The sequence below is a fragment of the Boleophthalmus pectinirostris genome, unplaced genomic scaffold (genome assembly GCF_026225935.1).
Source record: "Boleophthalmus pectinirostris isolate CB_2022bp ecotype Guang Dong unplaced genomic scaffold, ASM2622593v1 HiC_scaffold_1, whole genome shotgun sequence".
In the NCBI taxonomy this organism is placed as follows: domain Eukaryota; kingdom Metazoa; phylum Chordata; class Actinopteri; order Gobiiformes; family Gobiidae; genus Boleophthalmus; species Boleophthalmus pectinirostris.
This window is the reverse complement of record NW_026570970.1, coordinates 1,343,728-1,368,285: the sequence shown is the minus strand read 5'-3', so window position 1 is coordinate 1,368,285 and position 24,558 is coordinate 1,343,728. Positions and strand designations below refer to the sequence as shown.

Below are 24,558 nucleotides of genomic sequence, written 5' to 3'. Positions count from 1 at the left end.
TTGTTCGTCTCAAACTGGCACAAACTCAAAACTTTTTATTGCTGTTTTTAAAGTGGTGATGGGGGAAATTTTACTGCAAAAGAAAACTCTGTTACTCGAAAAAAAATCTATTTGAACTCAAAGCTCCAAAACCACAGGACGTGATTTAGGATGAGTTTAGTTTAGTTCAAGACGATTCTCTGGTCAGAAAAGAGAGTGACCCACAAGTGAGTCCTACTCTGTCCTAATCTGAGACAAAATACACAAACAAAATACACTGTTTATACAGATAAACAAATGCAATTTATGCTCCTCTGGTTTAGACCTGATATAGTCCTATTTTAGACCAAGTTTAGACCTGGATTAGACCAGATTTATACCTGTTTCAGTCCTAGTTTGTCCTGGTTTAGTCCTAGTTTAGACATGGTTTAGTCCTAGTTTAGACATGGTTTAGTCCTGGTTTGGATCTGGTTTAGTCCTAGTTTGGGCCTGGTTTAGACCTGGTTTAGACCTAGTTTAGACCTGGTTTAGTCCTGGTTTGGATCTGGTTTAGTCCTGGTTTGGATCTGGTTTAGTTCTGGTTTAGACCTGGTTTAGTTCTGGTTTAGTCCTGGTTTAGTCCTGGTTTAGTCCTAGTTTAGTCCTGGTTTAGACCTGGTTTAGACCTGCCTGATATAGTCCCAGTGTGTGTTGTGTTTGTGTCTTTACTGTTGTTGTTGTTGTGTGTGTTGTTGTGTGTGTGTTGTTGTGTGTGTGTTGTTGTGTGTGTGTGTGTGTGTGTGTGTGTGTGTGTGTGTTGTTGTGTGTGTTGTGTGTTGTGTGTGTGTGTGTGTGTGTTGTGTGTGTGTTGTGTGTGTGTTGTGTGTTGTTGTGTGTGTGTTGTGTGTGTGTGTGTGTGTTGTGTGTGTTGTGTTGTGTTGTGTGTGTGTGTGTTGTTGTGTGTGTTGTGTGTGTTGTGTGTTGTTGTGTGTGTTGTGTGTGTTGTTGTGTGTGTGTGTGTGTTGTGTGTGTTGTTGTGTGTGTTGTGTCCGTGTGTTGTTGTGTGTGTTGTGTGTGTGTGTTGTTGTGTGTGTGTTCTGTTGTGTGTGTGTGTTGTTGTGTTGTTGTGTTGTTGTGTGTGTGTTGTTGTGTTGTTGTGTGTGTGTTGTTGTTGTGTGTTGTTGTTTGTGTGTCCTGTTGTGTGTGTGTGTTGTGTGTGTGTGTGTGTTGTGTTGTTGTGTGTGTGTGTTGTGTGTGTGTTGTTGTGTGTGTTGTGTGTTGTGTGTGTGTTGTTGTGTGTGTTGTTGTGTGTGTGTGTTGTGTGTGTGTTGTTGTGTTGTCGTGTTGTCCTGTTGTGTGTGTGTTGTTGTGTGTTGTTGTGTTGTGTGTGTGTGTGTGTGTTGTGTGTGTGTGTGTGTGTTGTTGTTGTTGTTGTGTGTGTGTTGTTGTGTTGTGTTGTGTGTGTTGTGTGTGTTGTTGTGTGTGTTGTTGTGTGTTGTTGTGTGTGTGTGTTGTTGTGTGTGTGTGTGTTGTTGTGCGTCCTGTTTGTGTGTGTGTTGTGTGTGTGTTGTGTTGTGTGTGTGTGTTGTTGTGTGTGTGTGTGTGTGTGTGTTGTGTGTTGTTGTGTCCTGTTGTCCGTGTGTGTTGTTGTGTGTGTGTTGTGTGTTGTGTGTGTTGTGTGTGTTGTTGTGTGTGTTGTTGTTGTGTGTTGTTGCAGGTGTGTGTGTGTTGTTGTGTGTGTGTTGTTGTGCGTCCTGTTGTGTGTGTGTTGTGTGTGTGTGTGTGTTGTGTGTGTGTGTTGTTGTGTGTGTGTGTGTTGTGTTGTGTGTGTTGTTGTGTGTGTGTTGTTGTGTGTGTGTGTGTTGTGTGTGTGTTGTTGTGTGTGTGTTGTTGTGTGTGTTGTTGTGCGTCCTGTTGTGTGTGTAGTTGTGCGTCGTCTCACCCCACAGCGCCGCACACAGGATCTCGGAGTTGAACCTCTTCTTGTACTTCCTGATCTCGGGCGTGTCGCTCTGGGGTCGCGTGTTCACCGGGTTCACGTTCACCACGGAGCCTTTCCTGGAGGCGTCGGCGCGAAGAGCCTCCGCCAGACGAGCGTCGTTGGCGTTGGCGTAGCCTAAGACGTCAAAGGGAAGGGCTTAAGGGGGGCACGGGGGGCGGGCACGGGCGGGCACGGGCGGGCACGGCGGGCAGGACGGGGTCAAACGGGCAAAATTAGAATCATGCAGAAAATCAAAAGTACAAAAATAAAACAGCGTAAATAATAAAAGAAGCACAAAACTGAAATAAATCACTGAAATCCTGAGACTTTTCTGGTGATTTTTCTCACTGGGGAAGCAACGATAATCGATAAAATATTAAACCGTTACCGATACTGGAGTCACGATTCGATATTTGTGTTTGGTCGATGCACGTGTCGCTCCATGTCTATGTGAAAAACTAAAACATCCTTAAAATAATGAAATAAAACATCCATAAAATATCTGTAAAACATCCATAAAATATCCGTAAAATATCCATAAAATAATTAAATAAAACGCCCATAAAACATCTGTAAAATATCTGTAAAACTTCCTAAAATAATGAAATACAACGCCCGTAAATTATCCGCAAAATATCTGTAAAATATCTGTAAAAAATCTGTAAAATATCTGTAAAAACTCTGTAAAATATCTGTAAAACATCCTTAAGTAATGAAATAAAACATCCGTAAAACAACCATAAAATAATGAAATAAAACGGCAGTAAAACATCCATAAAATATCTGTAAATTATCCGTAAAACATCTTAAAATAATGAAAAAAAAATGCCCCTAAAACAACCATAAAACATCCGTAAAATATCTGTAAAACATCCTAAAATAATGAAATAAAACATCTGTAAAAATCCATAAAATATCAATAAAATAATTAAATAAAACGCCCATAAAACATCCGTAAAATATCTGTAAAACATCCTAAAATAATGAAATAAAACGCCCATAAAATATCCGTAAAATATCCTAAAATAATGAAATAAAACGTCCGTAAAATATCCGCAAAACATCTGTAAAATATCTGTAAAAAATCTGTAAAATATCTGTAAAACATCTGTAAAATATCTGTAAAAAATCTGTAAAATATCTGTAAAACATCTGTAAAATATCTGTAAAACATCCTAAAAATAATGAAATAAAACATCTGTAAAACATCCTCAAAATATCCATAAAATAATTAAATAAAACGCCCATAAAACATCCGTAAAATATCTGTAAAACATCCTAAAATAATGAAATAAAACGCTTGTAAAATATTCGTAAAATATCCTAAAATAATGAAATAAAACGTCCGTAAAATATCCGCAAAACATCTGTAAAATATCTGTAAAAAATCTGTAAAATATCTGTAAAAAATCTGTAAAATATCTGTAAAACATCCTTAAGTAATGAAATAAAACATCCATAAAACAACCATAAAATAATGAAATAAAACGGCAGTAAAACATCCATAAAATATCTGTAAATTATCCGTAAAACATCCTAAAATAATGAAATAAAAACGCCCGTAAAACAACCATAAAACATCCGTAAAATATCTGTAAAACATCCTAAAATAATGAAATAAAACGTCCGTAAAATATCCGCAAAACTTCTGTAAAAAATCTGTAAAATATCTGTAAAAAATCTGTAAAATATCTGTAAAACATTCTTAAGTAATGAAATAAAACATCTGTAAAACCACCATAAAAAAAATGAAATAAAACGGCAGTAAAACATCCATAAAATATCTGTAAATTATCCGTAAAACATCCTAAAATAATGAAAAAAAAACACCCGTAAAACAACCATAAAACATCCGTAAAATATCTGTAAAACATCCTAAAATAATGAAATAAAACGCCCGTAAAATATCCGTAAAATATCCTAAAATAATGAAATAAAACGTCTGTAAAATATCCGCAAAACATCTGTAAAATATCTGTAAAAAATCTGTAAAATATCTGTAAAACATCCTTAAGTAATGAAATAAAACATCTGTAAAACAACCATAAAATAATGAAATAAAACGGCAGTAAAACATCCATAAAAATCTGTAAATTATCCATAAAACATCCTAAAATAATGGAAAAAAAAACGCCCGTAAAACAACCATAAAACATCCGTAAAATATCTGTAAAACATCCTAAAATATCCATAAAATAATTAAATAAAACGCCCATAAAACATCCGTAAAATATCCGTAAAACATCCTAAAATAATGAAATAAAACGCCCGTAAAATATCCGCAAAACATCTGTAAAATATCTGTAAAACATCTGTAAAATATCTGTAAAACATCCTTAAGTAATGAAATAAAACATCTGTAAAACAACCATAAAATAATGAAATACAACGCCCGTAAAATATCCGTAAAATATCCTAAAATAATGAAATAAAACGTCCGTAAAATATCCGCAAAACATCTGTAAAATATCTGTAAAACATCTGTAAAATATCTGTAAAACATCTGTAAAATATCTGTAAAACATCTGTAAAATATCCGCAAAACATCTGTAAAATATCTGTAAAACATCCTTAAGTTTTTATATTTTACTCAACAGAAAATCTTAAAATCGTATCGAAATCAAATCGATATCGTGACTCGTGTATCGGGATACGTATCGAATCTTGGGAAAACCGTATCGTTGCGTCCCTAGTTGTCACCATGGCGATAGAACCAGTGCTCTGTCTAGAATGTTCCGCAGTGTGGCATTAAAGGGACACACACACTGAGGCTCTTCACACACACACAAACCTGGAGTTGTGTTTGTTTCATTCACACATTTTTAACACACAAACCTGCACATAATTTAGGAGTTCTTCTCAATAAAACACTCTGTTCCACCTTGTGACGTCATCACGTGGTGATACAGGAAGTGCTCCACTGTGTTTTTAAACTCCACCCGTGTTTAAGGTGTAAATTGTAATTGTCAGGACTTTTACATTTTTCACACTTTTCACACAAAGACGAAGAGTTTAGACTCAACTTTTAACAAGAGAAGAAAAGACAAAAACAAGAACTAAACCACGACTAAATCAGGTCTAAACCAGGACTAAACCAGGACTGAACCAGGACTAAACCAGGGACTAAGCCAGGACAAAATCAGGCCTAAATCAAGACTAAACCAGAACTAAAACAGGTCTAATTTCCAGGACTAATCAAGAACTGAAATGGGACTAAACCAAGACTAAACAAGGACTAAACCAGGACTAAATTAGGTCTAAATTCTGGGACTAATCCAGAAGTAAAACGGGACTAAACCAGGACTAAACCAGGACAAAAATAGGACTAAACCAGATCTAAACCAGGACTAAACCAGGTCTAAATCAGATCTAAACCAGGACTAAACCAGATCTGAACCAGGACTAAATCAGGTCTAATTTCCAGGACTAATCAAGAAATAAAATGGGACTAAACCAAGACTAAATAAGGACTAAACGAGAGCTAAACCAGAACTAAATCAGTTCTAAACCAGGACTAAATTAGGTCTACATTCTGGGACTAATCGAGAACTAAACCGGGACTAAACCAGGACCAAACCGTGGCTCCTGGAATTTCCGTGTGAATGAAACAAAACTCAACTTCACGTCTGTTTTTTTTTTCTGTTTTTTTGTGTGTGGAGGAAACAACATTAAAATAACAAAAACCCGGCATCTGAAAATCACCAAACCAACCAAAAAACAAAAAACAAAAAACAAAAAAAACAGCAAACAAACCCCAAACCGGCAGACGTACCGACGTTGTTGAGCGCGCTGCCTGTGGAGGGCGACACCTGCAGCAGCCGCGGGTCGATGAACGGAGTGAACGAAGAAGACGACTTGTGTTTCTGCATGTTGTGACTTGACTGGCTCTGAGCGGGACACGGCACACGGTGAATACACAACAACACAACAACACAACAACACAACTCAACACAACTCGGGCTGGAGGTGAACAAACAAAATGAACGTCCAACTTAAAAACAGAAAGTTGGCGATGGGTCAAATGAACAGGTGATAAACGAAAGGCGGGATGGTCACACCGGGTCGACTCGCTGCTGCGATTCGAGTCTAAACCTGAGGAAAAGACTCGAGGTTCAGTCGAGTCGTTTTTGAAATATTTATTTATTTATTTTTGTTCTCGCTTTGGTTTTGCTGTTTTACCTTCAAAAGTCGATTGTTTAGGGCGACAAGACGTTAAACTAAGTCTAAACCAGGACTAAACCAGGACTAAACTAAGTCTAAACCAGGACTAAACCAGGACTAAACTTAGTCTAAACCAGGACTAAACTAAGTCTAAACCAGGACTAAACCAGGACTAAACTAAGTCTAAACCAGGACTAAACCAGGACTAAACTAAGTCTAAACCAGGACTAAACCAGGACTAAACTAACTCTAAACCAGGACTAAACTAAGCCTAAACTAAGTCTAAACCAGGTCTAGATGTTGCGAGTCTGGTCGCCCTGAGCTCGTCGTGGTGGTGGTAGTTGTTTGTTGTCGTTTTTGTTGTTTGTTTGTTTGTTTGTTTAGTTCAGGGGTGTCAAACTCATTTTGTTCCGGGGGTCGTGTCCAACCTACTTTGATCCCAAAGGGGCCGGATCAGAAAACTCATGTCATATAAACCCCAAAAATAACAATAAACTCAAATATTTGTGCAGAGAAACACAAATCTATTACAGAAATCTTTTTTAATTGATGAACTCTTTCTTTTACAAAATATTATAATATTATGAACAACCTGAAACTTTAAGAAAAATGCAATTTTTCTTAAATGTTTTAACATTAACTTGTATGCAAATATGAATAAGTCAATTTTTCTTGGAAAATCCTGCACTCGGCTCCACTTTTCAAATTTTTGATATTTTGTGATATGAGGTCAAAACGATCATCCTTTAAGAGCGTTAAGAAAGAGGCAAATCTTAATTTATGCTGCTCTGGTGGGAGGGGCCACTATGCTAAGCACCGCAGAAAATTACCAATATTTTAATAGAAACTATAATTAAAATATTTTAGTAGAAAATCAGCCGAGGGCCAGATTAAAGGTCTTGGAGGGCCGCATCCGGTCCCCGGGCCTTATGTTTGACACCTGTGGTTTAGTTGTTTGTTGAGGTGGTGCAGTTCTGGTCTCCACCAGCAGAGGGCAGTGTTCACACACGTTACACTCTGGCCCCAAACTCAAACAGAACGTTTAAGAAAATCTGTTAAACACTTTTTTTTTTCTCCTTGGAGATGTTATTCATTTTGTCTGAAATGTTCCACAGTATGGCTTTAAACCTTTCTATCTTCAAGGAGACCACCAAACCAGGACTAAACCAGAACTAAACCAGAACTAAACCAGAACTAAACCAGAACTAAACCAGAACTAAAACAGAACTAAACCAGGACTAAACCAGGACTAAACCAGAACTAAACCAGGTCTAAACCAGGTCTAAACCAGGACTAAACCAGAACTAAACCAGGACTAGACCAGGACTAGACCAGGACTAGACCAGGATTAAACCAGGTTTTAACCAGGACTAAACTAAGTCTAAACTAGGACTACATCAGGGCCTAAAACTAAAGGACTAAACCAGGACTAAACCAGGTCTATAACAGGTTTAGGGTCCGTTTGTGTCGGACTTGGCGGATCCAGGACCTACCTCGTGCAGGGTCGTCTTGTCCAGCGGGCTCAGGGGGCTCAGGGGGCTGTGGGGGCTGTGGGGGGGCGTGTGCGGCGGCGTGTGGGGCGGCGTGTGCGGGTGGGTCGGGGGGCGGGGCGGGCCGGCCAGGGGGGGGGGCTGGCCGCTCTGCTGGAGGAGGTCGGGCAGCAGGTGCAGGCGGCTGGGGTCCGGGCGGGCGTGGCCGGGGTGGGGGCGGTGCTGGTGCGGGTGGTGGTGGTGGTGCGGGTGCGGGGGGCCGGGGCGCGGCGTGGGCGGGCCCCGGCGGAGGGCCCTGGTGGTGGGCCGGAGCGCCGCGAGGACGCCCCCCCGCGCTCTGGAAGTACAGAGAGGGGTACAGGGGGGTGGCTCTACCGAAGGAGCGTCTGAGGAGCTCCGGGGACGGGAAGGTGAGAGCTACGGCAGGGCGGGCGCTAACCTGCCGGATCTACCACAGCCACACGGGTTAGTCCAGAGAGAAGAGAGTTAGAGCAGAGTCTGGAACATCCTCAAGAAGCTTTGGCTCAAGGGTTAGTGCCTCACAGCAAGAAGGTCCCAGTCTGATTTGTGGAGTTTGTATGTTCTCCTCGTGTTTAACCGCTTCATCATTTAGTCTCGCCACGTTTACGTCAGAGCTTCATTAATACACATATCTGGAATTTCAGACTTCTGGTCATCGCACAGTTTCACACTGAGAAGGATCCTCAGAAAAGTGAGTTTGTTTTCCCAGTGGGACGTGTCTATTGACAAAGTCGATGTTTTCAAGTCTTTTGAACCATTTCACTTTTGTTTCTGCTTCTGATAAATCCCTGTGTTGTTCGTTTATTCGTTTTTCAATATAAAACCAAAAATAAGAAAACAAAAAAACAACAGTTTTCTTCATTATTTGTCTCCAAAACCAAAATGAGAAAACAGATAATGATTCGTTTTTTTCAGATTTTGTCTTTAAATGAAAAATGGAAAAAAACGGATAACGGCCGTTTCCCGTTTACGTGACTTCAGTGACTGTGATGCTGGACTTTTGCACCACGTACGGACTGAGATCAGGACTGATCCAGGTCCAGGACCAGACCAGGAACGGGACCAGAGCAAGACCAGAGTGGACTCCGAGCTTTGACTCCGAGCTTCAGCTTCGAGCTCCGGCCCTGCCCTGGGCTCTGAGCCTCCAGTCTGGTCCTGGTCTGGTCCCGGACTTGGATCAGTCCTGGTTCAGTTCAGCATCGCAGTCACGGAAGTCATGTAAACGGGAAAAGGTTGTTATCTGTTTTTTCCATTCTTCATTTAAACATGAAATTGAAAACTGAAAAAATAAATCATTATCTGTTTTTTCATTTTGGTTTTGGAGACAAATAATGAAGAAAACTGTTGTTTTTTCATTTTCTTATTTTTGGTTTTATATTAAAAAACGAATGAACGAACGATACACGGATTCTGATATTGTCATGTTTTAGTTTTGGGATTCAGACGTCGTAATCGTGTGGTTGTTGGATCCAAACAGAAAACGACTCCAGAAATGTGTTTGTGAACTTCATAAATGCAAAAGTGAATCAGATGTGTGTGACTCAAACCTCTGTTCAAACTGTTTCTCTTCCCAACGGAATTGAAAAATAGTGAAAGGTGAAGGTGATGGGCAGGATTGATCCACAGGAAGAACCAAAAAGGAAACATTTGTCTGACTAAGAAATCATCCTGAGTTTACAGAGAACATTTTGTATGTGGAGCAACAACAAAACAAAATCCGGTTTGTTAAGTCAGAGGAGGAGAAGACAAACAGACTGAGCTGCACTTTCTTGTTCTTGTGGTTTTACACAAACATCACGTCTTGGTCTTTGCAGTGGAAGGTGTTTCTTGGTGAACAGTTGGAGACTTTCACTTTGGTGTCGACTTTTTAAATTCATAACCGAGGTTGAGCGAGATTTTGTTTTGTCGTGGCTCCACATACAAAATGTTCTCTGTAAACTCGGGATGATTTAGTCAGACAAATGTTTCCTTTTTGGTTCTTCCTGTGGATCAATCCTGCCCATCACCTTCACCTTTCACTATTTTTCAATTCCGTTGGGAAGAGAAACAGTTTGAACGGAGGTTTGAGTCACACACATCTGATTCACTTTTGCATTTATGAAGTTCACAAACACATTTCTCGAGTTGTTTTCCGCTGTTTGGATCCAACAACCACAACAATTAACGATGTCTGAATCCCAAAACTAAAATATGACAATATCAGAACCAGAAACAAAAGTGAAATGGTTCAAAAGACTTGAAAAGATCGACTTTGACAATAGACACGTCCCACTGGGAAAACAAACATGGAGGTTTGATGATCCTTCCCAGTGTGAATTGCATGATGACTGAAAGTCCAAAATTCAGGATGCATGTTTTCCAAATAAAAATGAATTCCGCTTTAAAAAGACCATGTAAACACTTGACTTAATTCCGAAGTAAGTGGGTGATTTATTCCCATTTTAAAGCCAAATTCATTTATTCCTCGGTCACGTAAACGTTTTTAGCCACTGGAGAGAACAAGCAAACTCCACGGAAAAGAACCCCACACCATCTGAGAACTGAACCCGAGCTGGAGTCTTGTGTTGTGCCGCCGGGCAAACGAGTCACAGCAAACTGAATGAACCCTGTTTTATTTGTTATTTGTTAGTTGTTAATTGTGCTCCTGTTTTAGTTTAGTTTATTTTATTTTATTTTATTCAGCAGCTTCAAGCGAAAGAAAAACAAAAGGGAATGAAGAAAACATGAAGAAAACATGAAGAAGAACATGTGGAGAACTCAAAGGGGATGCATGAGGGACAAACGGTTCAGTCTGGTCTGGTCTGGTCTGGGTCCGTTTGGTCGGGTTCAGTACGGTTTCGTTTGGTAGGATTTGGTCCAGTTGCGTGTGGTTGGTTCTGATTGTGTCTGGTCTGGTCCGGTTGAGTTTGTTTGAGTCTCGTCTGGTTCGGTTGTGTCCAGTCTGGTCCGGTCTGGTCCGGTCTGGTCTGGTCTGGTCCGGTCTGGTCTGGTCCGGTCTGGTCCGGTCTGGTCCGGTCTGGTCCTGGTCCTGGTCCTGGTCCGGTCTGGTCCGGTCTGGTCCGGTCTGGTCCGGTCTGGTCCGGTCTGGTCCGGTCTGGTCTGGTCCGGTCGTCTGGTCCGGTCTGGTCTGGTCCGGTCTGGTCCGGTCCGGTCTGGTCCGGTCTGGTCCGGTCTGGTCTGGTCTGGTCTGGTCCGGTCTGGTCCGGTCTGGTCCGGTCTGGTCCGGTCCGGTCCGGTCTGGTCCGGTCTGGTCTGGTCCTGGTCCGGTCCGGTCTGGTCCGGTCTGGTCCGGTCTGGTCCGGTCTGGTCCGGTCCGGTCTGGTCCGGTCTGTACCTGGCGGACGATCAGGGTGCTGTCTTTACAGGGGGTGGATCCTGCGTCGCTCTCGCCTTCGTCTCGTACGACCATGGTCTTGGCGGACGGAGCTTCTCCGTTACTCAACCTGAAGAAGGAAAAGAGCCGAGAGGATTTTCACTCGTGTTCACATGTTGATGAAACGTTGTGACGCAGCGGCCGGCGTCGCCCCGACATCCACCGACCGCTGCGTCTTTCTCTGGCCCGAGCGCCTTCGCTGACAGACCAACCCCCGTTTCTGAGGAACCAAACTCCGGTTGACTGTATTTATGTGTTTAAATGTATTTAAATTCAATGATTTTGCCGCACCTAAATTATTGCGTTACTACTTGGACTGTGACAAACAAAACTACTCTTAAATGAGCTGAAACTATATATAAAAAATCACTTAAAGTATTAGACAAAAAGCCCACAAATTATCACTGTTGTAGAAAACTTGACAAATACAAATTCTTAAATTGGGACAACACAATCAAATATGCAGATTTAATTCTGGTTTACAAAGTTTTTAATCATCTCGCTCCACCTCGTCTAAAGGAGTTTGTGAAAAGAAATTCAAATCACACAACAAGAGCAGCTCCAGAGGCGACGCTCTGGGCCGTTTAGGAAAAATACCTTTGGACAAATCTCTTTTTCTTATAGATCAGCTCAAACATGAACACAGAGAAACTGCTCATGTACGAGAACTTTCAACACTGCAGCATTTTCTAAAACTTTAAAACACTGGTTATTCAATGGTCAAATATGTCTCCATGTTTAACACATTTATATTTTATTTTATTTTGAAGGGTTGTTGGTTTAACTCTTGACTTAATTCTTAAACTTCTGACTTTAAACTTCAAATGAACTCTTTGAAACTAATTGTGTGTATAGTGTGTGTGTTGTGTGTATAGTGTGTGTGTTGTGTGTATAGTGTGTGTGTTGTGTGTATAGTGTGTGTGTTGTGTGTATAGTGTGTGTGTTGTGTGTATAGTGTGTGTGTTGTGTGTATGTGGTAGGGTTAGGGTTAGGGACGTCACATGACCGCGGACTCAACCGCTGCTGTTCATTTGTGTGTTTATATTGTTTTGATTATTGTGAGTTACAGTTTTTGCCTGTGTTCATCCTTAAAACTCTGTGTTCAGCCCGGGGGGAGGGGCTAAGGGGTATTTAAGGTGGAGCTCTGTTCATTTTGTCGTTTGTCCTTGGCCTGACGATGTGGACGCTGCTGTAAATACTTTTGACTTACTTCTGTGTTTCTTCTGCTCAGTGAATAATGTCTGTGAAGTGATGCTGTATTTTTTGACAGTCGAGTCGCGTCTGTGAATTCGTGTTCGTGTAATCGTACATTTTCATTTGGTGATTGTAATTCTTGAGGTTGTTACTTTTCAATTCGTATTCTGATGGATAAAATACACACAACACATTTTATGTACGACTGACCTCATTCGAAAGTTTACAAATATTCATTTTATGCTCAACTACAGACAAATATGCACATGAATATTTCTGAAAGCTTTCTTACTCCAGCTCATATTGTAAAAATAAAAAAAAGAATCCCTACAAAAACCCGATCTTTGTGAAATCTGGATGCTCTGTCAGCTGAACACGGGCAGTTTGAATTCACAAAAATGCATTCTGTTCTACGGGAGATTTCTTTCTGGGCTGGAGCTCCCGGAGCTGCAGTACTTATAAGTTTAAAAGTCATAATTATAAGTGTAAAAGTCATAATTATGAGTTTAAAAGTCATAATTATAAGTTTAAAAGTCATAATTATGAGTTTAAAAGTCATAATTATGAGTTTAAAAGTCATAATTATGAGTTTAAAAGTCATAATTTTAAGTTTAAAAGTCATAATCATACGTTTAAAAGTCATAATTATGAGTTTAAAAGTCATAATCATGAGTTTAAAATAATAATTGCTGTTTTCTTTCTGGGTTGGAGTTCCCGAAGCTGCAGTACCTGGAGCAGCCACTAGTCTTATCCAGTTCTTATTATAAATCTATATATATAAAGCCTGAAGTTCTGTGTGAAAACTTGAAGACTTACTTTGCTTTGCTGTCCTCGGGCCCAGACGTGGACTCCTCCCCGGCCTCCTGATCCACCTCCTCGTCCTCCTCGTCCTCGCTGGTGTCCGAGTCTTCGCTGGAGGAGGAGTAATCCGTCACTTTGTTTGGAGGACGCACGTCGTCTGCGGCTCTCAGCTCTTTGGCCAGAGCCGTGAGGTCCTGAGGAGGAGAGGCAGACCATCAGAACCACCGGACCCAGCAGAACCACCAGGCCCAGACCCAGCAGAACCACCAGACCCAGCAGAACCACCAGACCCAGCAGAACCACCAGACCCAGCAGAACCACCAGACCCAGCAGAACCACCAGACCCATCATCAGAAGCCGGGAGAGAAGCAGGAGCCAGGGAGCTGCAGGAGGAACCGGTTAGAGGAGCAGCCAATGAGAAGCAGAAGTGCACTCAGGTTCATTAGATCTTCACGTGGAAATTATCGATGAGAAGCGAGTCCCAGGTCCAGACGGTGAAATGTGGACAGGAGACGGGACAAAAGCTCAGCCAGAAGAGACGGTCTGAAGTTTTTTGTTTTTTTTTTAGTTCTGACCCTAAAGCTAAAACTGTGACGGCACCGAAACAGAAGATCCAAGATCACGATAAACGTCTGGAACTGAAACATTGTAATGTAGTAAAGTCTGAGGAAAGTTCAGTCAAGTGTTTTGGTTTCTGGAAAATACGGTTTTAAAAATCTGGTCATGATCTCATATTTTTTTTACATTATACTATTACTACTACTACTTTTTATACTACTACTATTACTACTACTGCCGCTGCTAATTTACTGTATAAGCTAAAAAAAAAAATTGAAATGGCATCTTCATTGTATGGAAGCCCATTTCCGCAAGTACATAAAAAAAAAAAAAAATAGAATAATGACTTTAAAAGTTATAATAACGAGTTTAAAAGTCATAATAACAAGTTTAAAAGTCATAATTATGAGTTAAAAGTCATAATAACAAGTTTAAAAGTCATTATTATGAGTTAAAAGTCATAATAAGAAGTTTAAAAGTCAGACTAATGAGTTTAAGTCATAATAACGAGTTTAAGTCATAATTACAAGTTTAAAAATGATGACTTGTAATTCTGACTTTCTGTGAGGCTTTTATTTTTTATTTACTGGTGGAAATGAGCTTCCGTATTATTGTCATTGTATTTTTGATGAATAAATTGATAAATTGCTTATTTCAGACTGAGAAAACTAAATACTGTGAGCTCTGCGTTTTGTCCGTGTGGATCAAACCGGCTTCACTTTTGCGTTTTTCCCCGTCCACGTTTCGACCGTTTGGCGAGAGGACAAAGCGTGAGGCGTCCGCTTCTGTCAGAGGTTAGTGCGGAAAACAAACTCGCTGTAAATGTGGAAAATCGTTAGTTCGAGTGGAGCAGAGAAGAAGAAGAAGTCGGCACATTCTGTTAGTGAAGACGCCGCAGCCAAAGCACCACACGCTAACCACGCTAACCACGCTAACGCTACGCCAAACAGACTCCAGCGCTAACAGGCTAGCAGCTACGCGCTAGTCCCAGCTAGCCTGAGTCTATCCGGGTCTCACCGCCGCTTTCCCGGGCCGGTGAACGTCCCGGTGAACGTCCCGGTGAACGTCCCGGTGAACGTCCCGGTGAACGTCCCGGTGAACGTCCCGGTGAACGTCCCTCCTCTCCTCGGGCTGTCTCGGGGCGTGCTCGGCTCTCAGGAGGGGAGAGCCGTCGGACTTGGACGAGGCTGAGGAGGTCAAGGGGCAGAGGTCAGAGTGGAAGAAAAAACGTCCGATGCAGCAAGTTTGATTTGTTGGTAAGACACAGTTTGGCCTCTAGTTTGAACGGAGCTGGACACAGGTCAGAATCCACAGGGGGAATTTGCAGTTTAAAGGTTGTATGGAGGATTTTTTTAAGTTTCTAACTGTCAGTAAAAGTTCAAAATAGAGTTACAGACGCAGCACGTTACTGTTGGGTTGTCAATCAAACTCCCAACGTTTCTAGCGTCACTGACTCACGTGGTTTACGTTCGCCTCTGACACATTCCACAGACACGACGCCGTTTACTCGACCGTCACAGCATTTCCATTTTTTATCAAACGTTCCTGCACTCACACTTTTTTTTGTTTCTTGGTCAGAGCAGCGGCACTTCAGGTTTTTTTCCAACATTTCGCCGACACACAAGGGACAATATTTTCACGAACTGGTGGCGCAGGAGGCACAGTGCACGCGGCATAGTTTAGTCCTGATAAATTCTTTTTGAGGTTTAGAGTCCTGATTTTAGTCCTGTTTTAGACCTGGTTAAGACCTGGTTTTAATCTTGATTTCTGTCCTCGTTTAGACCTGGTTTAAACATGGTTTGGACCTGGTTTTAGTCCTGATTTTTGTCCTGATTTAGTCCTGGTTTTAGTTCTGGTTTAGGCACGGTCCATGTGGCGTACAGGATGAAGGAATGTCGGGGTGGGGGGAAATTGGAATAAGGGTTGTACCTCCCCAGCGGTGGCGCAACTGAAGCAGACGAAGGCTCCAAACTGACGCATCGGTCACTAAATTACTTCTGGACACATAACTTCCAAATGCGATTTCAAGTGTAAGGCGGGAGGGGGCGTTTTTACTTTCTACTACTCTAAGGACAAACAGTCGTTGTCTTTAAAAGTCATAATAACAAGTTTAAGAGTCAGAATTATGAGTTTAAAAGTCAGAATTATGAGTTTTAAAGTTATAATTACAAGTTTTAAAGTCATAATAACGAGTTTAAAAGTCAGAATTATGAGTTTAATAGTTATAATAACAAGTTTAAAAGTCATAATTACAAGTTTAAAAGTCAGAATTATGAGTTTAAAAGTCAGAATTATGAGTTTTAAAGTTATAATTACAAGTTTAAAAGTCATAATAACGAGTTTAAAAGTCAGAATTACGAGTTTAATAGTTATAATAACAAGTTTAAAAGTCATAATAACAAGTTTAAAAGTCAGAATTATGAGTTTTAAAGTTATAATTACAAGTTTAAAAGTCATAATAACGAGTTTAAAAGTCAGAATTATGAGTTTAATAGTTATAATAACAAGTTTAAAAGTCATAATAACAAGTTTAAAAGTGTTTAAAAGTCAGAATAACGATTTTAAACGATAACAAACAGTCGCTGTGTTTCTCTTTCTTTGGAAAATCCTCGATACAACCTTTAACTGTGAAAAGCAGATGTTGACCTGGTTTATGATTTAAATCTTTATTTCACACTGTTCTCGTTTCCTCGTCACAAACAGACCTGGAGTTGTGTTTTGTTTCGTTCACATGTTTAACTCACAAATCTGCACATTTAACCTGAGCTCTTCTCTCAAACGTGTTTTTACCCAAACACAACTCCAGCTCCTGTCTGCGATGAGGAAACAGAGGAACAGATGCTTTTGGAGGCTTTAATGTGGATTGTTTGAGTCCACAGGGGGCGCTACAGGGCGTCAGGCGTCTGGACTCACAGCGGAGCCTCGCTCTGTCCCCGGAGCCGCACTGAGAGCCGGGGTGAGAGCTGGAGCTGGACGAGGAGGAGCTAGACCCCCCGCTGCCCGTGTGATTGGTCAGTCTGGAGCTGGGGGACGCGTGATTGGTCGGTTTGGCGGCGGGTTTCTCCACTCGCTCCCACAGCAGCCGAGGCTCCGAGCTGCAGAGAGAGAGACAGAGAGAGAGAGAGAGAGAGAGAGAGAGAGAGAGAGAGAGAGAGAGAGAGAGAGAGAGAGAGAGAGAGAGAGAGAGAGAGAGAGAGAGAGACAGAGAGAGAGAGAGAGAGACCGGTCAGACCAACGGACCAGAACCACACCAGAAATGACCAGTGAGACTACTACTACTACTACTACTACTACTACTACTACTACTACTACTACTACTACTACTACTACAACTCGAGTCCATCCAGAGACAGTAGGTGGAAACAAACTACTCCAGACTAATTTGTGGTGAGTGAAGACGAGAGGTGAAACTTGAACTGTGGCCAAACGAGCTCCAAGTAACAGTGGAGCGACCAGAGGAACCAGAACTGATTTAATGAGGCACTCGCCGTTTCCCTGAACCCGCCGTGTGAACTTAAATCTGCAAAGCTTCATCTGTGAGACGAGTATCTGCTACCGGCAGGTCCACCAGGTCGACCTGTGTGCGCACACCGGGCTGGTGGGCCGCGGCTCGGTTAAAGGGAGTGAAGGGGGCTGGGGTTGGGTCCAGACTGCGGCTGACGGTTCATAGGTTTGTGAGTCTGAGCCGTGGAGGCTTTAAGGTCGGTTTGAGAAACCGTGTTTGACAAAGGCCTCTGCTCGGAGAGACACGGACCTGCTCATGGAGGCCGTTCCCTGCAGAAAGGCTCAAACCCGCTGTGAGCAGGAGCCTTGGATATATGTCATTTGGACCAACTTTGGTTTGCAGGTGTGTAAGGATCACACTGGAGTCTATGTGCTACAGAAGAACTATTTTACTGCCTGGTGCAAACCAAATAATCCAAAACTGTCAAAACTATAACAAAACACTGTTTAAATCCAGGCTCAAAACATTTCTGTTTGACTGTGTGTACGACTGAAAGGTTTTCATTCTGCACTCTTCTCTCTAATTTATGTCTCTCTTTTTAAATTTTATTCTGTCATGGTTCATGTTTTGTAGTGGTTGTAGTTTGTGTTTTATTTTGACATTTGTCCTGTCACCTTGTATTTTTGAGTGTTACTTCCTGTCTTGATTGTTTGCCCCGCCCTAATGTGTTTCACCTGTGTCTATGTGTGTGCATTTATACGCTGTGTTCTCCTCTGCCCTTGGTTGGTCCATTGTCTCTGTGCCTCTTGTCATGGCAATTTAGTCTTCAGTTTTGGATTTTTTGATTTGTCATTAAATATTTTTGAAGCAGTCCTGCGTTTTGGGTCCTGCCTCTGTTTCCACGTGACATATTCTTTATGATTATTTATGTTTTGATTTGTTTTTATTATGATTTTAATGTATTTCTTATTCTGTAAAACACTTTGAATGACTTTGTGTACGAATTGTGCTGTACAAATAAACTTGCTTTGCCAAAATGACCCACGTCCTTTTTAAACGTTCTTCTTTTATAAGTGTCTTCACCTTTCACACACAGGTGAGTGGGAGGAGCTTACCTGGCCGCGGTCCTCTGTCCCGGTTGGCCGCTGTGAGGGGCGTTGCCGTGGCGATGCGGTGAGTCTCGCCGCGCCAACACGGGCGAGCGCGACGTGGTCCTGACTGCAACCTTATCACGAAAACAACACAGTCTGGATTTAAAGACACCGAAACAAACAGACAAACAGACACTCGTACGGATCCAGCAGCAGCGGAACAACGACGAGCACAACACAACAAATCTACATTTCAAAACACACATTTACATAAAAAAAAACAATCAGAACCAGTCTAGTGGACTTTAAAAACACAGAGGGACATTTCCTGGTGCTTTAAAATGTCGCGCGTCATGGAGATTATGAGTTTTTTCCATCCTCCTGCTCCTTTAATCTGCAGTAGACGTTGTGATTCTGGTCCAAACACACTTCCTGGTGGTCACACTCACACAGACCTGTTTGTCATGTGTTTGTGTAAAAACAGGAAGCGCCGCCGTTCCACCGGGAGCTCAGAGGAACCTCAGAGGAACCCGTGAGGAACCGGACTTCCTGTGGCTCGGGCTCGTTTCGGTCTGAAGTCAGCGCTCGTGAGAAAATACAAACATCACACCTCTGCTCCTCCTGCTGCACTAACGTCAACTCACTTTTGTCTCGTTAATATTCACAAACGCACACCACAATAATAACTCGTTGTTTTGTACGCGGGAGCAGATTTTTCCCTCGTAGAAAACTTCAAGTGACAGAAACCATGGACAGTGTTTTAAACCTGCTCGATTATGGAAAAAATCACTATCACGACTATTTTGATCAATACTGAAATCACGATTATTCAAACGATTATTTTTTTGTTACATGATGCTTTTATTCAGCATTTCTCTCTCAAAAAAACGCAAAACTTTCAAATTAAAAATAAATATCGGCTACTAATCTGAACCTGAGAGAAGTTTTGCGATAAATAAAACATAAAATTAATTAAAAAAATACTCTGAACATGAAATAAAGGAGAAAAACATAAAAGTGTCCAAAATAAACAATATATCCCGCTGTTCTACAGTCTGGTGTCCTTCTGTATTATTGTAGTTACAGTTCTGTCACCAAACTATAACAGAGACTCTTTATCCACACTTCACTTGTAAATAGTTCATATAGTTTAATGTAAAATGTCTGAAAAATCTGAAAAAAAAAGCTGATTGTCTCAGGGACTATTTTGCCCTGACGAAGACCATCTTGTTGGTCGAAACGTGTTCGCGTCCCTTCGTGTAATAAAAGACTTTTAATATAATAATAATAATATAATTATATTCAGTCGAAGTGTCTCGGGTTTGTACCTTACCCATTTTTAAAATTTTTTCTGTAAGGGTCATGTTCTAAGTCCACTGTCTTAACCCTCGTAGACCTGTACTGTTATTAAAAAAAAAAACTATTTTAAGACCCAGTGAAGCGCTCCAACTCTCTTGCTTTATTTAACTTATTAAAGGTTCATTGTGTTGGATTAGAACAGGGGGTTGGATTCAATAAGTTTTCTTCTTCCCACTTTTTTTGGGGCCAATTTTTTTATTTTTATTAATCATTGCATTTATAAATCGCCTTTCAAGATCCCCAAAGCACTTTACACTTCATTATTCATTCATTCAACACTCAGTGGTGTAAACTATTACTGTAGCCACAGCTGCCCTGGGGCAGACTGACGGAAGTGAGGCTGCCAATCTGCACCATCAGCCCCTCAGACCATCACCATCACTCACACACACTCCACATTCTTACTAGGCAATGTGGGTGAAGTGTCTTGCCCAAGGACACGACAACAGTTTTTACGACTGGTGCCTCCTGTGGCTAATGATTTTCCCAGAGTCTCATCCAAGTCCAGACCCGGACCTGGACCTGGACCAGGACCAGACCTGGACCTGCTGAACTTCTGAGATCTGACGGGATCAGACTTTGACGAGCCAGTGTGGCCATTTATTATTGTTGTTGTTATTTCTGTTATGATTTCATTAAAGTTTTGTGTTCTGTTGTAAAAGAATGTACAATTCTAACTTGCTCAAAATAAATACATTAAAAAAATAATCTCTACATTTAAACAATAAAATAAATAAACTTATTTATGTAAAAATATCCCAAAATAAACTTTATGTTTTAGGATGCACTCACACTTGGACTTAAAGGTTGTATAGAGGATTTTTTAAGGGAAAAGAAATACAGCAACAGTTCTTTTTCAAATGTTGTGCATGTGTGACACCACCTTCCTCCTCCACAGCCTCAGTAGAAACATCTCCTCCCGCCTCTTTACTCTAGAAATCACGTTTGTTTACATCTAGTGCGCGTTCAGAATTACCGTTGAAGTCACTTGTCTAGAAATAATTTAGCGACCAACGTGTCAGTTTTTAGACCCTTCGTCTGCTTCATTCGCGCAATCGCTGAACGAGATCTCCAAGAATCACCTCCGTTTGTCTTCGCTCCTTTTCCCCTTCTCTTCTTCTTTCAGCGACCTCAAAAACAGACTTTCTTTTGCGGCGAACTGCTCGTGGATTCTCGTCCGTCATCGTGACAAACTTTGTGCGAACTGCGAGGAAGCGACAGTTTAAAAAATCCTCTAAGACCCGCTGCATAAACCATGAAATCCCTGTGCGCCGGCAAGTCAATTACACTAAAAACAGAAGGAGTTTGATTGACAACCTAACAGCCAATAGAAAATGAGGGAGCCTCGTTTTCTATTGGCTGATGTTTATCTGGCCTCAACACGTCCACAGTTGATAGATTTTCATTCTTTTTTTTTTTGTGGTCATCATAATTACAAGGCTGCTGCGTCTCTGTAATGGTATTTTAAACTTTCACTGAACTTGAAACTAAAAAAAAAAAGTCCTCCATACAACCTTTAAGAACCATGTCGACTGCAGAACCGGCGCCGTTTGTTTACATGTGGAGCAGAGCGACGATTTAGAGAAAATAAGTCCAGCGGCACAAATATCTGTTAACCATCCACCCTCCCGCCAGCGGGCGATTTTCCCCAAAAAAATTTTCACTCTGTATTTTCACCTTCATTATTGTTTTCACTACTGGCCATACATCGTTGGAAAGCTTAATTTCTCAATAAAACAACCATATCATTCATTTTATGCCGTACAACGAGCCCAAAACGCTATAACTTAAAAATTCACATCATAATCAAAGAATAAAATACGCGTTTTGAGCCGGTTCTGTCGGTCCAAAACGCGTTCAATCCATGAAAAGTTGTACTCAATAAATCCGTAATAATCCACAGAAAAAGAATATCAAGTTGTTTTTCCATAAAATAATTCCATGTGGGGAAATAATCCAAAAAACCCTCGTCCGTATAAATCGATGGATACAATGATATGAAAAAAAAATCTCCTCTCTCCCTCCGTCCACTGCGTTTCTAGCAGGTTTGCTAGCACTGTTGGGTACGCTTGTTTTCCTCACACTCTTAGCTTCAAAATGAGACCCTCCCCGCTGTTGTCGGTGGCGGGGTTTAGGTGGGACAAGCCGCTGAAGAAGCTAACGCACTCACGTACTTCCTGGCTTTACGCACGCGTCATCAGTTTGTTTATGGAAAATCTCTTCAGTCATTGGATCTTCCAGAAAGTGATTGACATATTGTTTTAGCCAATCACCAGAGCTTTCAAACGGTGGGTGGGACATTCAGATTGTATTAGAAACGGACCCTGTGTTTATACGCGTCAGAGAGGGAGTCAGGGAGCAGTGTGGGAGGTGCCATATTGGGCAGATCTGACACTTGGAGGACAATTTTGGCTACTTTTAGTTTTTTTTCTTGAGAAAACATGCCTAAAGCTCAGAAGAATTAGTATTATAATAATAACAATTATTATTATTATTATTATTATTATTATTATTATTATTTTGGCACAAATTCGGCAATCTTGTGCCGAATTGTCATTTTGTTTACACAAAGGCTCACAGCATCAAAACCCTTTGTCCTAAAGATCTGAAATTCTACACAGTTGTTGCCAACAACTTGAACAATGAGTGTAGTGAGTCACAAATGCCTAGTATGAAGTATGACCAAGCTAAGGCCTTTATTTTTTTCAAATTTTTTTTCGAAGCAAAAAAATAAAATTTTCTTTCAATTTTAATTGACTGTACTGTAGGTTAGGCAGCACTCCCAGTCTTCATGTACATATCTACAGAAACTAGAAGGTCTAAGCTTTAAAATGGTGCCTCACACAAGCATGTGGGTTCTAAGGTTTTCTTTTAATAAGCTCGGGCATTTGGGTATGTAGTGCTATTGTGCACACACCAAAATGAGGCGGGTGGTAACAGGTTAAATAATGAGACAGACTGAGTCCTGCTGCGATTCGCTCCTCTGTGAGTTTATGCAGGTCCTCACTTTTCCTGGTCCTCACTTTTACCATGTAAACGTTTTAATTCGATTATATGAGTTTGGAGATCATCACACAAATCGAAAATTAGTTGAGTTACAGTGTTGAAAACGGGACCAGGACTGAGATTGTTTTAGTCCTGGTTTAGTCCTGGTTTAGTCTGTTAATCGTTTTTTCCATTTTTCATTTAAACACAAAATCGAAAACAAAAAAAAACAACGAATCATTATTTGTTTTTTCATTTTCTTATTTTTAGTTTTACTTTGAAAAACGAATGAACGAACGACACACGGATTTAGGACTAGAGGCTGTTTGTGGATCTGTCTGGATTTGAGGATTTCACGAGAAGAATGTCTCAAAAATACGTTGTGAATTTGTGTAATCGTTGATCCACAAACGCAAATCACATTTTCAGTTTCAAAGATGAATTTACAAATCCACGTCTGTTGGAAAAGACCAAAATACGAGTTACAAATGTGAAGTTTTAGATGCATCTGTGGATCAAAACACACGAACAAACCAATGACTTTTTGTAAATTTGGGAATATTAACGAGACAAAAATAACGGCGTAAACACTAAAGTCGTGTGTGGAGGAGAAAGACGAGAAGAGAAGGTGGAGAAAAAGAAGAGAGGAGGAGAAGGAAGAGGAAGAGAGGAAGCGTAATGTCTGGACACTCAGACACATGAGCTCATTCCAAAGCTCTTTGTTTCTCTCTTTCCACACTCTCATCTTCTCCTTCTCTCTGTCACTTCTTTCTTTTTTCTCTCCTTCTGTCCGTCTCTCCTTTGTTCTCGTCGTTTCTCACACTTACACTTTGTCACTTTCTTCGTGCTTTTGTTTGTCTGCGAACATCAGAACAGAACACGCTTCTGCAGGACTTTCTGAGCCAATGAATCAACGACGAGAGAAACTCTGAGAGAGAAACGTGTTTGTGCTCAGCCGGAACGAAACCCGCAACCCTCTGGTTCAAGTCCCAACGCCCGACACCACCCGACACCACCCGACACCACCCGACACCACCCGACACCACCGCCGCCACGGTCACGTTAAAGGCCGACATCTCCATAAATAGATTCAAACATTAAAGGTTGTACGGAGGATTTTCCAAAAAAAGAAAAACTCTGCGATTGTTTGTGCTTTTTCAAATGTACAAACATAGAAACTCCTCGTCCTCCTCCTCCGGCCTTCAAGACCGAGACTAGACCGAGTCCAAACGAGTCCGAGTCCGAGACAAGACCAAGACCAAGATCAAGGCTGTTACGCTTTCATCCTCTGTATTTAAATCTCCAAATCCAAAAGGAGAAGAGAGCAGAAAGCAGCGCTCTGACACACAAACATCATGAAACATCATAAAACATCATAAAACATCACAATGACGCACAGTCTGAAGGTTCCACAAGTGTGAGGAGGGAGACTAAGTCTAAACCTAAACATAAATCTAAGTCTGAGTCCAAGTCTAAGTCTAAACCTAAGCCTACATCCAAATAATCTAAATCCAAGTCTAAATCTAAATCTAAACCTAAGTCTAAGTCTGAATCATTTAAATTTAAGTCTAAATCATCTAAGTCAAAGTCTAAATCTAAGCCTAAACCTAAATAATCTAACCCTAAATCTAAACCTAAACCTAACCCTAAATCTAAGTCTAAATCTAAACCTAAATCTAAATAATCTAAATCTAAAGTCTAAAGTATAAACCTAAGTCTAAGTCTAAGCCTAAACCTAACCCTAAGCCTAAATCTAAGTCTAGATCTAGGTCTAAGCCTAAGCCTAAATCTAAGTCTAGATCTAGGTCTAAGTCTAAGCCTAAATCTAAGTCTAACCCTAAGCCTAAATCTAAGTCTAGATCTAGGTCTAAGTCTAAGTCTAAGCCTAAGCCTAAACCTAAATCTAAATGATCTAAATCTAAGTCTAAATCTAAGTCTAAATGATCTAAATCTAAGCCTAAGTCTAAGTCTGAATCATCTAAATCTAAGTCTAAGTCTATTTCAGGGTCTCGCCGAGGTTCTCCACTGTCCCCACAACTGTTCGTATAAGAAACTTTTACATTACTGTTATTCATGATCTGGATTTAAAACTCTGAATCCAAAAAGAGCAAACGCACAAACACCACAAACATCACAAACAT

The 24,558-nt window shown here is 40.9% G+C and overlaps 1 protein-coding gene across 1 annotated transcript in view; it reads right to left on the bottom strand.

The window, feature by feature from the left end:
* The window catches only part of LOC110169116 (mitogen-activated protein kinase kinase kinase kinase 4-like), a 108,850-nt gene that overhangs the window by 19,574 nt on the left and 64,718 nt on the right, over window positions 1-24,558 (bottom strand). Inside the window, 7 exon segments of the mRNA XM_055148798.1 lie at window positions 1,901-2,074; window positions 5,712-5,826; window positions 10,946-11,054; window positions 12,995-13,173; window positions 14,555-14,724; window positions 16,451-16,632; window positions 18,098-18,207. Of these exon segments, the coding sequence (XP_055004773.1) occupies window positions 1,901-2,074; window positions 5,712-5,826; window positions 10,946-11,054; window positions 12,995-13,173; window positions 14,555-14,724; window positions 16,451-16,632; window positions 18,098-18,207 (1,039 nt within the window).